The sequence below is a fragment of the Lemur catta genome, chromosome 19 (assembly GCF_020740605.2).
Source record: "Lemur catta isolate mLemCat1 chromosome 19, mLemCat1.pri, whole genome shotgun sequence".
Classification (NCBI taxonomy): Eukaryota; Metazoa; Chordata; class Mammalia; order Primates; family Lemuridae; genus Lemur; species Lemur catta.
The window spans coordinates 29,010,829-29,023,626 of NC_059146.1; the positions used below are offsets into that span (position 1 = coordinate 29,010,829).

General features: G+C 52.3%; 1 protein-coding gene across 1 annotated transcript; it reads left to right on the forward strand.

Moving 5' to 3' along the window:
- Window positions 1–1,303: 1,303 nt before the first annotated feature.
- Window positions 1,304–11,150, forward strand: LOC123624297 (cytochrome P450 2F1-like). Its single transcript, XM_045531937.1, is given in 9 exon segments — window positions 1,304–1,474; window positions 1,563–1,725; window positions 3,193–3,342; window positions 6,133–6,293; window positions 6,654–6,826; window positions 7,218–7,363; window positions 8,163–8,350; window positions 8,962–9,103; window positions 10,676–11,150. Coding segments are annotated over 9 exon segments (1,476 nt in total). The 3' UTR covers window positions 10,858–11,150.
- The last annotated feature ends 1,648 nt before the right edge of the window (window positions 11,151–12,798 follow it).

The following is a 12,798-nucleotide window of genomic DNA, read 5'->3' on the forward strand; positions in this document are numbered from 1 at the left end:
AACCTCAGGGGCTCTCTCCCCAGCCCTAGTCCCAGCCTAGGAGCCCTGGCCCCTGCTCTGGGTTTTGCAATCTGACCCTCCTACTTGGCTTGGGGGTAGGTAACTAGGGCCAGATAAGAGCAGTCCCTGCTCCCCAAGCACATCCAGAGCTGCAGAGCCACAGCCACAGCCAGTCTGCTCCAGAACACACTTCAGCCGCCTCCACAGCCTAGCAGGTAAAGGGCCCAAGTGGGGGACACAAGAGGAGGGGGTGGCTCCCAAGAGAGGGGGGTCTCTAGCTCAATCTCTCTGTAAGACTGGCTGGGAATCTCTTTTGCTGTCTCCTCTGAGAGCTCTGAGGTCTCTGGGTCTCCTTGGAACTCTGTTCTGGGCACTGAGGTCCCTGTCCTGACGCTTCATCCAGCAGGTGGCATCTCTCTGGAATGGGACCCCTTAGTTCACAACACTTGCCTCTTTTCTGTTACTGTTTCTGCTTCTGCCCTCCCTGTCTCAGTCTCTCTTCATCTCTTGGTGTCTGTCTTCTGATGTCTCTAACATTTCCTGTCTCTTACATTCTCTCTCTCTCTCCATCTGTGTGCCTCTCTGTCTCCATGTACCTCTTTCTGTCTCTGTCACTCTCTCTCTTCTCCCTTGGTCTCTGTGTCTAGCTCTGTCTCTTCCTCTCTCTCCTTTCTCACCCTCTTTCTCTGCATTTTTCAGTGTTCCATCTCTGTCTCTCCACTCGATCTCTCTTCTGTCTTTCTCTAGCTCTTGTGTCTGTCTAGATTTGTCTCTTTCTTTCTTTAGTTTATGTCAGCCTATCTCTGTGTTGGTCTCTCTGTCTGGCTCTCCCTGTCTCTGTGTCTTGATTTGTCTGTCTCTGTCCCTGTGTGTCTCTATTTCTTCTTAATACTGACTGATAGGTAGATAGATAGGTAGATGACTGAGAGAGAGAGAGAGAAATCTGAAGATAGCTATCTCACTCTGTTTTTCTGCATTCTTCATTATCCCTATGTGTATCTCTCAGTCTCTCTTAGTCTCTGTCTCTAATCACTTGTCTCTCTCGATCTCTGTCTCTCTGTGTTTCTGTCTCTGTCATTGTCAGTCTGTACTTTGCCTATCTCTGCCTTTCTCTCTTTCTCCCTCCCTTCCTCCCTCCTGCATCCTCTGGTCTCTCCTTGTCTCTGCTTCTGTCCGTCTGCCCCCACTTCCAGGGTCTGGGGAAAGCAAGTTCCAGAGAGAGATGAGGAACAGAGGGATCGCACTCTCTTCCCAGCAATGTCCTCTCCTGTTTTGCCCTCCAGATGCTGGCAGCTGCCCTTCCATGGACAATGTGATCACAGCCATCTGACTCCTGCTCCTGGCTCTCGTCTGTCTGTTCCTGACCCTCAGCTCAAGGGGCAAGGGCCAGCTGCCCCCAGGACCCAGACCCCTCCCCCTCCTGAGAAACCTGCTGCAGCTTCACTCCCAAGATGTGCTGACTTCCCTCACCAAGGTGCAAGGGCTCAGGTGATGGTGGAAGGATAAGGGGGAGGAGTTCCGTGGCCCCAGGACCCTTGTAACCTCTGTCTTCCCACCCCCAGCTGAGCAAGGAATATGGTCCTGTGTACACAGTGCGCCTGGGGCCCAGGTGGGTAGTGGTCCTCAGTGGGTACCAAGCTGTGAAGGAGGCCCTGGTGGACCAGGGGGAGGAGTTTAGTGGCCGTGGCGACTACCCCGTCTTTTTCAACTTTACCAAGGGCAATGGTAAGGCTGATCTCCATCTCCTCCACTCTCAACTTTTCCCATATTGAGGGAGGGGATGAGGGTGGGAGACTATTCTCCCAATCTTGTTGACACTCAGGGCTGCTGATCTCATTGATGACACCAGATGTGATGAAGCCAGGCAGTCCTGGTCTAGGGTGAAGTCTATCCCACCTTCCCCACCCAAACCCCACCACCATCTTGAATCACACTTTCACACCAATCCCCACCTCTCTCCAACCCCAACCCCATTGTCATCCCAATCTCTATCTCTATCCCAACCACGGCATCAAATTTTCAACTCAGTCAAATGGCCAAGTCATCTGGCTTGGTCCTCACTGTCTACCTCGACCCAATCCCAAGCCCCATCAACCCACCCCCATGATCACCATCTCAGCCTCAGCTCCACACCTGTCCACCACACTAACTAATCTCATTCCAACCTCCGTTCCCATTATGAAACCTCTCCCAGTCCCACAGCACAGGGGGTAACTGTAGCATTCTGCTACTTACTAGCTATGTACCCCTGGACCAGGAGGACCTCCCCTCTCTCCTCCTCAGTCTGCTACCATGAGAAGGTTGTTATAAGGAGTCAATGAGATAATGCATATAATGTAAGACAACACACTATAGGTTTTTTTTTCTTCTTTAGTATCTAGTTCTCTGCTAGGTCCAGAGGAATCAGAGATAAACACATCTGAGACCTTACCCTATTGTAGCTCCCAGTCCAGTGGGAGACACAGCCCATCACCAGATAGTGACATCCTGGAGTGGTCAGTGTTGGTTGGGATAGGGGAAGCTTGGAGAGCTGTGAGAGTCCAAACAAAGGACTTGACCCAGCCAAGGAGAGGGGAGCCAGGGAAGGCTTCCTGGAGGAGGGGACCTCTAAGCTGAGACCTGAAAGACGAAGATGAGTAGTCAGGAGAAGGCAAGGAGTAAAAAATGTTCTAGGAAGAAGGACCAGCCTATGCAAAGACCATAAGTCCAAGTAGAGAAGAGAACAGGGTCTGTCTTATTCCTGTATGAATTCCCAGCACCCCAGTGTTTATTTCTCTTGCTCATCTCTCTTATTCATGCATTCAATAATCAATAAGCCATCACCAGCATATCCTGTGTGACAAGTCCTATACTGGATGATGCTAAGGACATGGTGGTGACTAAGACAGGCTCCTACCCTACCTTCACAGCTCAGTGAAGGAGACAGCTTCATCCCTGGACAGTGGCAGGCCAGAGTGATCAGGTCCTTAATGAGGAGACAGAGGTAGAGTGAGACGAGGAAAACCCATGGTCCTATGGAAGCTCAAAGGAGGCACCTAACCCAGCCTGGAGGATCAGGGAGGGCTTACTGGAAGGGGCCAGGGAGATTGCAAACTCAGTCTCTCTCCCAGCAAACATCAGGCAAGGGGACTCAGATGGCAGTGGCCTTGGGGATGAGTTGCCGATTGAATTGGCCCCTCCTCTTCTCTGCAGGCATGTCCTTCTCCAGTGGGGATCGATGGAAGGTCCTGCGGAGGTTCTCTGTCCAGATCCTATGGAATTTCGGGATGGGGAAGAGGAGCATCGAGGAGCGGATCTTGGAGGAAGGCAGCTTCTTGCTGGCAGAGCTGCGGAAAACTGAAGGTCGGGGTCCTTGAGTCCAGTCCATACCCCTAATTCACATCCATCCTACTTAGTGGTCAGGGCTTCCAGGTACCATAGCATGGGTGTGAACTCAAAACTCCTGGAGGGGGGAGCACAGTAGCTCACGCCTGTGATCCTAGCACTCTGGGAGGTCGAGGCGGGAGGATTGCTTGAGCTCAGGAGTTCGAGACCAGCCTGAGCAAGAACAAGATCCCATCTCTACTAGAATAGAAAAATGAACTGGGTGTGGTGGTGTGCATCTGTGGTCCCAGCTACTCGGGAGGCTGAGGCAGAAGGATCACTTGAGCCCAGGAGTTTGAGGTTGCAATGAGCTACGATGACACCACTGCACTCTAGCTGGGGCAACAGAGTGAGACTCTGTCAAAAAAAAAAAAAAAAACCTTCTGGAGGCCCTTTACTTAGCCCACAATAAGGAAGGCACTCCTGGAGGTGGACCACCTTGTAGTGCTGTGCTTCCTTGAGGCATGGTGGCAGGATTTGTTATGTGGTGGTGACTCTGTTGGTCTGTCCCTCTGTGGTATTCTGAGCTCAGCTTGTGTAATTGTGGTGGATGACGATGACAGTCTTGAGAATGTGCCACATATGTGGGGCCCTGTGCTAAGCACATTTTCACGCATAAACCCCTTCAGCCTGGGAACGATCCATCTTGCAGAAGAGGAAATGGAGGCTCAAAGAGGTTATGCAACTGGCTTGAAGTAACAGAGCTAGAAAAGGGAGGAGCCAGGACTCAAACCCATGCCTGACACCAGAATCCACAGTCAACACACTACTGTCCATTTATTGAGTGCTTACTGAACACCAAGCCCTAAACTCTCCACGTATGTGAACTAGTTTCACCCTCCAGCAACTCTAGGAAGTGGATGTTATTACAGGTGAGGAAGCTGAGGCCCAGGAATGTTAAGTCACGTGCCCAAGAAGTAGCAGAGCTGGGATATAAACCCAAATCAAAGCTGCTGACTCGTGGGAAAAAAACTTAATAAAAATAATCAACATTTACACGTTGTGTACCATATGCTAGAACTGTTCCAAGAACTTTCTGTGTATTATCTTCTTTTTAAAATCACTCAACTCTAGGAAACGAGTCCTATTATAAGCCCCATTCTATAGGAGAGGAAACTGAGGCACAGAATGCTTAAACAGCCAGCCCTCTTCCTTGATCTCCAAATTCTGCTGGCTTTGGGCAAAAATAATCATGTGGCAAATGCTACTAAAGGGATTAAATAATGTGATGTAAGTGAAGTAGTTATAACTGTATTAGTTTCTCATTGCCACTGTAACAAGTTGCCATCAACTTAGTGGCTTCAAAAACAACAAAAATGTATTCTCCTACAGTCTTGAGGTCCAAAGTCTGAAATGGGTTGGCAGGGCTGCATTCCTTCAGGAGGCTCTAGGGGGCAATTCCTTTCCTTGCCTTCTCTAGGTTCTAGAGACCACCTGTATCACTTAGTTTGTGGTCCCTTCTTCCATCCTCAAAGCCAGCAAGATAGCATTTCCAGTATCTTATCTACCTTTCTCTCTTTCTCTCCCCTCATTCCATCATCACATCACCTTTCCTTACTCAGACCCTCCTGCCTTCCTCTGATACAGACTCTTAGACCCAGCCAGATCACCCAGAGTAATCAAAATCCCAAACTTAATTCCATCTGCAAGGTCCCTTTTAACCATGTAAGGTAATAGATTCACAGGTTCTAGGGCTAAGGACATAGGCATCTTGGGGGGGGCATTATTCAGCCTAGCACAACACCATGGTCTCAAACAACCTCACAATGGATCTGGCTCTTTGCTAAGCACTTCCCAGCCACATACTCACTGACTAAATAGCCCCATAAGGTGAGGACTGTCATCAAACCCATTTTACAAATGAGAAAGCTGAGGCTCAGAGGCTTAGAGAAGGAAAGTCAGGTACCCCATGTCACACCAAGACCAGGGGGCCAAGCCAGGATTCAAATGATGTCCATCTAATCCCAGATCTGATTTTCTGGGCCATACTATTGTGTCTTGCTGCTATGTTGAAACCTGTTGTTTTGGTGTTGTTTTCTGTGATCTGTTCAGCTGTTGGATCCGTAGATGTTAAGTGTTGTGTTGCTGTGGGTTATTTCTGGGTGAGGTTGCGGTGTTGTCAGGCACTGCATGTGGTATTGCACTGTGTCATCTGCTATGCTGCTAATATGTATTGTGTATCATCTGTTCTGCGGCTTTGATTGTATGGGCTGTGATGTCACATGGTGCATTCTGTGCTGTCTGCTGAGTCGCTGTGTGTCACTGTTGTGTGTTTGTTGGAGGATAATGTAGCCGTATGCTGGTATTATGTGTTAGTGTATTGTTACCATGTCTTGGGTTGCTTCTGGGCTGCCTGGTAGGTCACTGTGTGTGGTTGTGTGTGTTGGCATGTATTGTGCTCATATTTGTTGGGTGTTTTGTTGCCTTATGCTGTTATGAGTTCTGTAATGCCTGATGATTGCCGTGCACTATGTTGAGTGCTGTGTGTTGTGTTGCCAAGAATAGCCAGTTCTGTTGTTGGGTATTGCTGTCATTGATGTACTGCAGGAAGTTGTGAGTTCTCTTCTGTCTATTGCATTGTCAAATAATTTTGGGGTGTTGGTATACTCCACATTGTGGCCATGTGCATGCTTTCTGTGCTGCAAGACACATTGTCATGGTTGGGTCGGATGTTGTGCAAATTAACGTTGCTGTTGCCTGAGGTCTTCCGTGCTGCACATTGTGTCTCCCGAGCTTCACCCCCTGACCCATTCCGCCCCTCATCCTCAGGAGAGCCCTTTGACCCCACATTTGTGCTGAGCCTCTCAGTGTCCAACATTATCTGCTCTGCGCTCTTCGGCAGCCGCTTCGACTACAACGACGAGCGTCTGCTCACCATTATCCGCGTCATCAATGACAATTTCCAAATCATGAGCAGCCCCTGGGGCGAGGTCAGGTGACTGAATTCAGCGGGAGACGGGGTAGGGGCTTCACAGGGTCCAGGGACGGAGAGGAAAGGAGGGGCTGAGAAGGGACTGTGACTGGCCCTGCCTGGCCCTGCCCTCTTCCTTCTGACCCCGCCCTTGAGTTACCTGGCCACGCCCATTCCCTTCCGCACTCTTCACATGCACTTACAGCCTCCTTTGCCTCTCACCCCCTCCCACCCCCCCGCTCTCCACTCCCGCCTTTCCAGAACCTGGCTGCCCTTCAGGTCCCCACGTCTGCCTACCTGATCCACCCTGACCCCACTTGCCCCCGCACACACATCCTGCCTGCTCCTCCAAACCCCTCCGACTCTGCTCGGTCCCCAGATGTACAACGTCTTCCCAAGCCTCCTGTGTTGGATGCCCGGGCCTCACCGACGTCTCTTCCAGAACTTCGGGTGCGTGAAAGACCTCATTGCTCTCATCGTCCGCGACCACCAGGCCTCCCTAGACCCCACATCTCCCCGGGACTTCATCGATTGCTTCCTCACCAAGATGGCACAGGAAAGCCCTACCTGGAAATCCCACCTCTAGTCTGACCTGAAGCCCTCCTGCTGCCCCTGCCTTAAAACCACAGGGATTGGGCGAGGTTGGGAGACCTTCTCCAGAGGAGAAGTTGGAGCATCTTGCCGTGCTGGGCTAAAGCCCCAGCCACTCATGGCAGCCTCCAATTGACAGCTAATTAAGAAGTTGAAGTTGTTAAAGTTCTGTCCAGGATAATTGTGGGCTCTGCAGCTGAGATTTTTCCTACGCTGCCCCTGCGCGCCCCAGCTCACTGAGGAAACGAAGTTAGGAGGGATGAACTGGCATCCAGCAGCCGTTGGGCAGGTCTGGGGTAAATGGATCGCACAGTTTCGGAGCCCTGGCTCATACTCCCACCCCTCAACCCCGACAGGAGAAGCAGGACCCACTGAGCCACTTCCACATGGATACCCTGTTGATGACTACACATAACCTGCTCTTCGGCGGCACGGAGACTGTGGGCACCACGCTGCGCCACGCCTTCCTCGCGCTCATGAAGTACCCAAAAGGGCAAGGTGAGCAAGCCTAAGCCTGGCCCTGGGAGCCGCCCACGCCGCGCCACCCACCTAACAGCCACGCCCACGCATTCCAGCCTCGCCCCCCAAAACAAGGAGCCACGGCCCCACCTCCAGCCCAGCCTAGCACTTCTGATAGAGCCTTCCGCTGACGCTTGGGTCCCACTGCCAAACCCACACACCCACACGGAGGCTGACCCCACCCACACGGCCCACGAGGCTCACATAACCTCCCCGAATCCAGCCTGCGCGCTTTGTCTTCCTTTGCGCCCACCGCGGACCCTGCCCACCCTGCATGCGTCTGCCTCCGGCCTCAGAGCCCTGACCCCAGCCCCGGCCACGGGAGCCTGCCCGGGAACCCAACCTCTCCCACACAGTCTCACCCTCCACACAGCACTGCCTGCGACCCCACTGCCCCAAGCTCCGCCTCTGGATGTATGCCCTGCTCTGCCCCTCTTCCCCAGCACAGCCCGTCCACTCCGTCCACTGTCCAGCAGGCGAGACCCCCAAACTCCTTCCTAAGTCCCATGAGGGGCCTTAGACTCCACGTCCCCCTGAAGCCCCGCCCACACAACCCCACCCTTGGGAGCTCTTGTGCAAACCAACCTTTTGCCCTCACCTACATCTGTGAACCCACCGCCTCCCTCAGAGGCTCTAGCTAATTCTAACACACGCCCCAGGCAGCGGCACCCCAGGGTGGGGGGACTTTGACTAGACCCCTCCCACACACAAGTACACACCTTCCAAGCCCAGTCGTGCCACAGATATCCTCCACTGCGCTTCCCCCACCCGCCTCCAGCCCGCGTGCAGGAGGAGATTGACCACGTGGTGGGGCGGGCACGGCTGCCCAGGCTGGAGGACCGCGCGGCGATGCCTTATACAGACGCGGTGATCCACGAGGTGCAGCGGTTCGCAGACGTCATCCCCATGAACTTGCCGCGCCGTGTCATTCGGGACACAGTGTTTCGCGGCTTCCTGCTACCCAAGGTGCGCTAGGCACCTGGCAAACGAAATCAGGCAACTTAGAAAGAGACATCTCAGGCTCTTGCAACCTGCAAGGGGAATCCCAGGCACCAGATCAACTTTCCGGGCCTTAGCAACCGTCATCCCCCGCCCTAGCCACGGACATCTGAGGCCCTTAAATCCAAAACTTCAGCCCTCTCCTAGGACCCCATACCATACCATAGTGGACTGCACCCTGTCCGGAACCCCATACCCCTTCTCCATGACAAGTCCCCTTCTTAGGACGCCTCTCCGGAATCCCCGGGTCTGAGACTTCACCTTAACTTAAGGATCCCTTGTACCCAAACACTATTCTCAGAGACCTCTGCCGGTTCCTAGAAACTCCACATCTGCTCCCACAAGGTGGAGGGGGCGTGTATCCCACATCTCTGCCTCAGACCCCAACAACACAACTTCCAGCACCCGTCCCTCAGAGCCCTAGACACCTACACACATTTCCTGGACCCCTGATCCAGTCTGACACCCCACCCACCTACCCTTATCAAGTCCCCAGAACCCGCAGCCCTGTAAAATGCAAACCCTAGCTCAGGAGCCTCCCAGCACTCGACCACTAATAGTGCCTCCTCATCACCCAGGGCACGGATATCATCACCCTCCTTAACACCCTTCACCATGACCCCAGCCAGTTCCAGACGCCTCAGGAGCTCAACCCGGAGCACTTTTTGGATCCCAATCAGTCCTTCAAGAAGAGCCTGGCCTTCATGCCCTTCTCAGCTGGTGGAGGCGGGGATCAGAGTCTTTCTGGCCCCATATTCCTCCCTATATTCCCCAGTCCTAATTCCATTCTCCAAATCCTCTCACTTCACCCATCCTCAGCTTTGGATGCACAGAGACTCACCCTAATTCTGCTCTTGTGGAGGGAGGTGGGAGGCAGATTAATAATTTAACTTGGCCATGGTCATTGTCAGCCTCTCCATTCAGTGGTGCCATTGACATGGTAGCTTTTGTTGGCTTTCCTCTTTGTCCTGCTGAAAAAAATTTTCTCTGTTTACTAATTAGCAGGAAAAAAACAGCATAATCATAAGTAACTTACCATATTGCCTACCGTGTGCCTAGCAATGCCTCTGAGAAGAGCTATAAGGGTAGTTGCTAAGAACTGGGCTCTGAAGTGGGAGCCCAGAAGGTTGGATCCCAGCTCTGTCATCTCCTATATGACTTTGGATATATTACTTCACTTCTCTGTACCTCAATTTCCACACTTAGCCAGATGTGGTGGCTCACACCTGTAATACCAGCAACTCTGGAAGCTGAGGCCAGTAGTTCAAGACCAGCCTGGGCAAAATAGTCAGACCCTCTTCTCTAAAAAAAGAAAATAGGGGCCAGGTACAGTGGCTCATGCCTGTAATCCTAGGACTCTGGGAGGCTGAGGCGGAAGGATTGCTCGAGGTCAGGAGTTCGAGACCAGCCTGAGCAAGAGTGAGACCCCGCCTCTACTAAAAATAGACAGAAATTAGCTGGACAACTAAAAATATATAGAAAAAAAATTAGCCAGGCATGGTGGCACATGCCTGTAGTCCCAGCTACTCAGGAGGCTGAGGCAGGAGGATTGCTTGAGCCCAGGAGTTTGAGGTTGCTGTGAGCTAGGCTGATGCCACGGCACTCTAGCCTGGGCAACAGAGCGAGACTCTGTCTCAAAAAAAAAAAAAAAAAGAAGGAAAAAAAGGAAAATAGGAAGTACTAGCCAGGCATCGTTGTGGCCCACATCTGTAGTTCCAGCTACTCAGGAGGCTGAGGTGGGAGGATTGCTTGAGCCCAGGAGTTCGAGGCTGCAGTGAGCTATGCTCTCCAGACTGGGCAACACCCTGTTTCAAAAAAAAAAAAAAAAATCCATATTTGTAAAATGGAGATACTACTAAGGCCTACCTCTTGGATTTGGAGTTGTTAGGAAGATTAAATTAATAGTAATCTAGGGCTTAGAGTAGCGCATGGCACATAGTAAGAGCTGCATAAGCATTATGTTCTCGCTGCTTTCCCTGTATTTACCATCCACCACCGCCTCATGAGGCACTATTACCATGCCCATTTTAAATACCTGAAATTGTGGCTTGCCCAAGATCTCAAAACTAGTAGTGACAAAGCCGGAATTCGAACCCAAGCAGTCACACTTGCATCAGCCAGGCCATTCTGCTCCAGGATTTACTTAAAGCAGCTTTCCCAGACCTTTAGATGGGTGGGCCTGGGGCATCCGCAACTGTTGTCTTCATGTTCTGTTTTCCTCTGGGAATTTGGGGTGACAGCCCTTCATCCCATCTTGTCTCATCGCTGCTCCCCACCCCGCCTCCGCCGCAGGGCGCCGACTGTGCCTGGGCGAGTCGCTGGCGCGAGTGGAGCTCTCCCTGTACCTCCCCGCCATCCTGCGGAGCTTCTCGCTGCAGCCGCTGGGGGCGCCCGAGGACATCGACCTGAGCCCGCTCCGCTCCGGTCTGGGCAATTTGCCGCGGCCCTTCCAGCTGTGCTTGCGCGCGCGCTGACGCCCCCGACCTTGTAGATTCGCCTGTGAGCGATCAGGCCCGCCGCTAGCGATTTGCTCTGTCCCTCTTCTCCGTCCACTGTCTGCCCCCTCCCTCTCGCTAGCACGTTTTCTTCCCTGCACGCCTCCTGCGTGCCCCTCCCCAACGCTTCACAGCTGTCCCCGGTCTGCAGGGCAGAGAAAGACCTGGGAAACGGGAAATGTGTGTCTTGTTGTACCCACAGAACTTGATCCATGACACACCCTTTTCGGGGCTTTTTGTATCATTTCTTAGTAAATTATCTTTATAATACATTCAAACTTGTCTTGGCTGAATTAAAGGGAGGAGGACAGTCCCTGAGGATGGGGAGCAGGGAGCTCTGGCTGCAGAGATCTCCCTGTGCCTAGTACTACCCTCTCCCTTAGGGCGGCTAAGGTAGGAGACGTGGTTTCCTGGAGACACCCCGAGGACAGAGAGGCAGAGAAACTAAGACAGAGAAAAAGACAGCTGCCCAGAGAGATACCAAACAGAGGCAGTCTGCAGGAGATGCAGGGAGCCGTACAAGGAGAGGCGTAAGCAGGGAGAAAGTGAGAGACAGAGAAATAACCATCACTAACACTCACACGGTGCTCACTGTTCCGACTGCCTCAATTCTCCCTACGAGACAAAGCAGTATCAGTATCACATTTTTACAGATGAGCAAACTGAGGCTCAGAGGGGTGAAGTGACTTGCCCCAAATGACACAGAAACGGGCAGAACTGGGATCTGAACAGAGACTCCCTGGCCCCAGACATTGCACTTCTAACCACCCCTTTCGGTTCACAAGTCAGAGGCCCAGAGAGACAAAGGAAGACACAGAGACAGAAAAGAGCAGGGAGATGCAGAGACTGAGAAATGGGGAGACAGAGAGAAGAGAAAGAAACAGAAATGACCAAAGAGAGACAGACAGAATGGGCAGTGAATGTAAGATACAGGAGATTCAGATTCTTCCCCTCACTCCCCACCCCTCTTTCTGGACTATTCCTTTGTCCCAATCCTCCCTTTGGGGTGGGGGTAGCCATCCCAGGCATGGAGCCTCCCAACCTGGGACCAGACCTAACGTTGTAACCTGCTGACAGTAGCTTTTCTTACTGGCAGGCACCCGAAGCTGCGCTGAGCCAGATTCAGGCAGAGTGGGGCGGACCCCTCTGCCACAGGTGGAGGTGACCTGGGTGGCCCTACCCTGAACAGGGTCTCCCCAAGGCCATCCAGAAGCTGGAACATGCTCTGCTGAGCCTGGGGCTGGCGGGGATGAGGCTTATAGGCGGTCCCCACGTAGGGATTAAGGAGTCAGCTCCCTAATCTCCACCCTGTTCCCACCACAGCTTAGCACAGCGTCTTCCCCAGGGCCCAGCCAGGGACACAGAGGTGGAGGGAGAGATTCAGAGGTCCTGAGAAAGACGAGAGGAGGGATGGTGAAGAAAAACACATGAAGACACCGAAAAAGAGATGGAGTGAGACAGGGAGAGGCGGAGAGATACACAGAGATGGCAGAGAGAGATCCTGACAAAGACCAGGAGACAGAAAGAAAAAGAGACAGAGGAGGAAAAGAGGAGCACTGAGAAAAGGGAGAGACAGGGAGAGGGACGACCAGGAGATTCTAAAACTGGGGCAGAAATTAAGTGAGGAACAGAGAAAAAGAGAGACAGAGAAACCTGAGAGAAAAAGAGAGAGACTAACAGAAACAGAAAAATTAAGTCTGAATTAGAGACAGAGAGAAACAGACATAAATAGGGAAGAAAGGGTGTTGTGCATTCATTCAACAAACACTTACTGAATGCCTACTGTGTGCCAAGCACTATTTTAAGTGTGGGGATACAGAAGAGAACGGGACAAAGATCCCTGCTCTTGAAGGGCTGGTGTTCCAGAGGAGCCCAACAGAGCAAAATGGAGGAAGAGCCAGGAGTTGGAGAGGAAGCCAG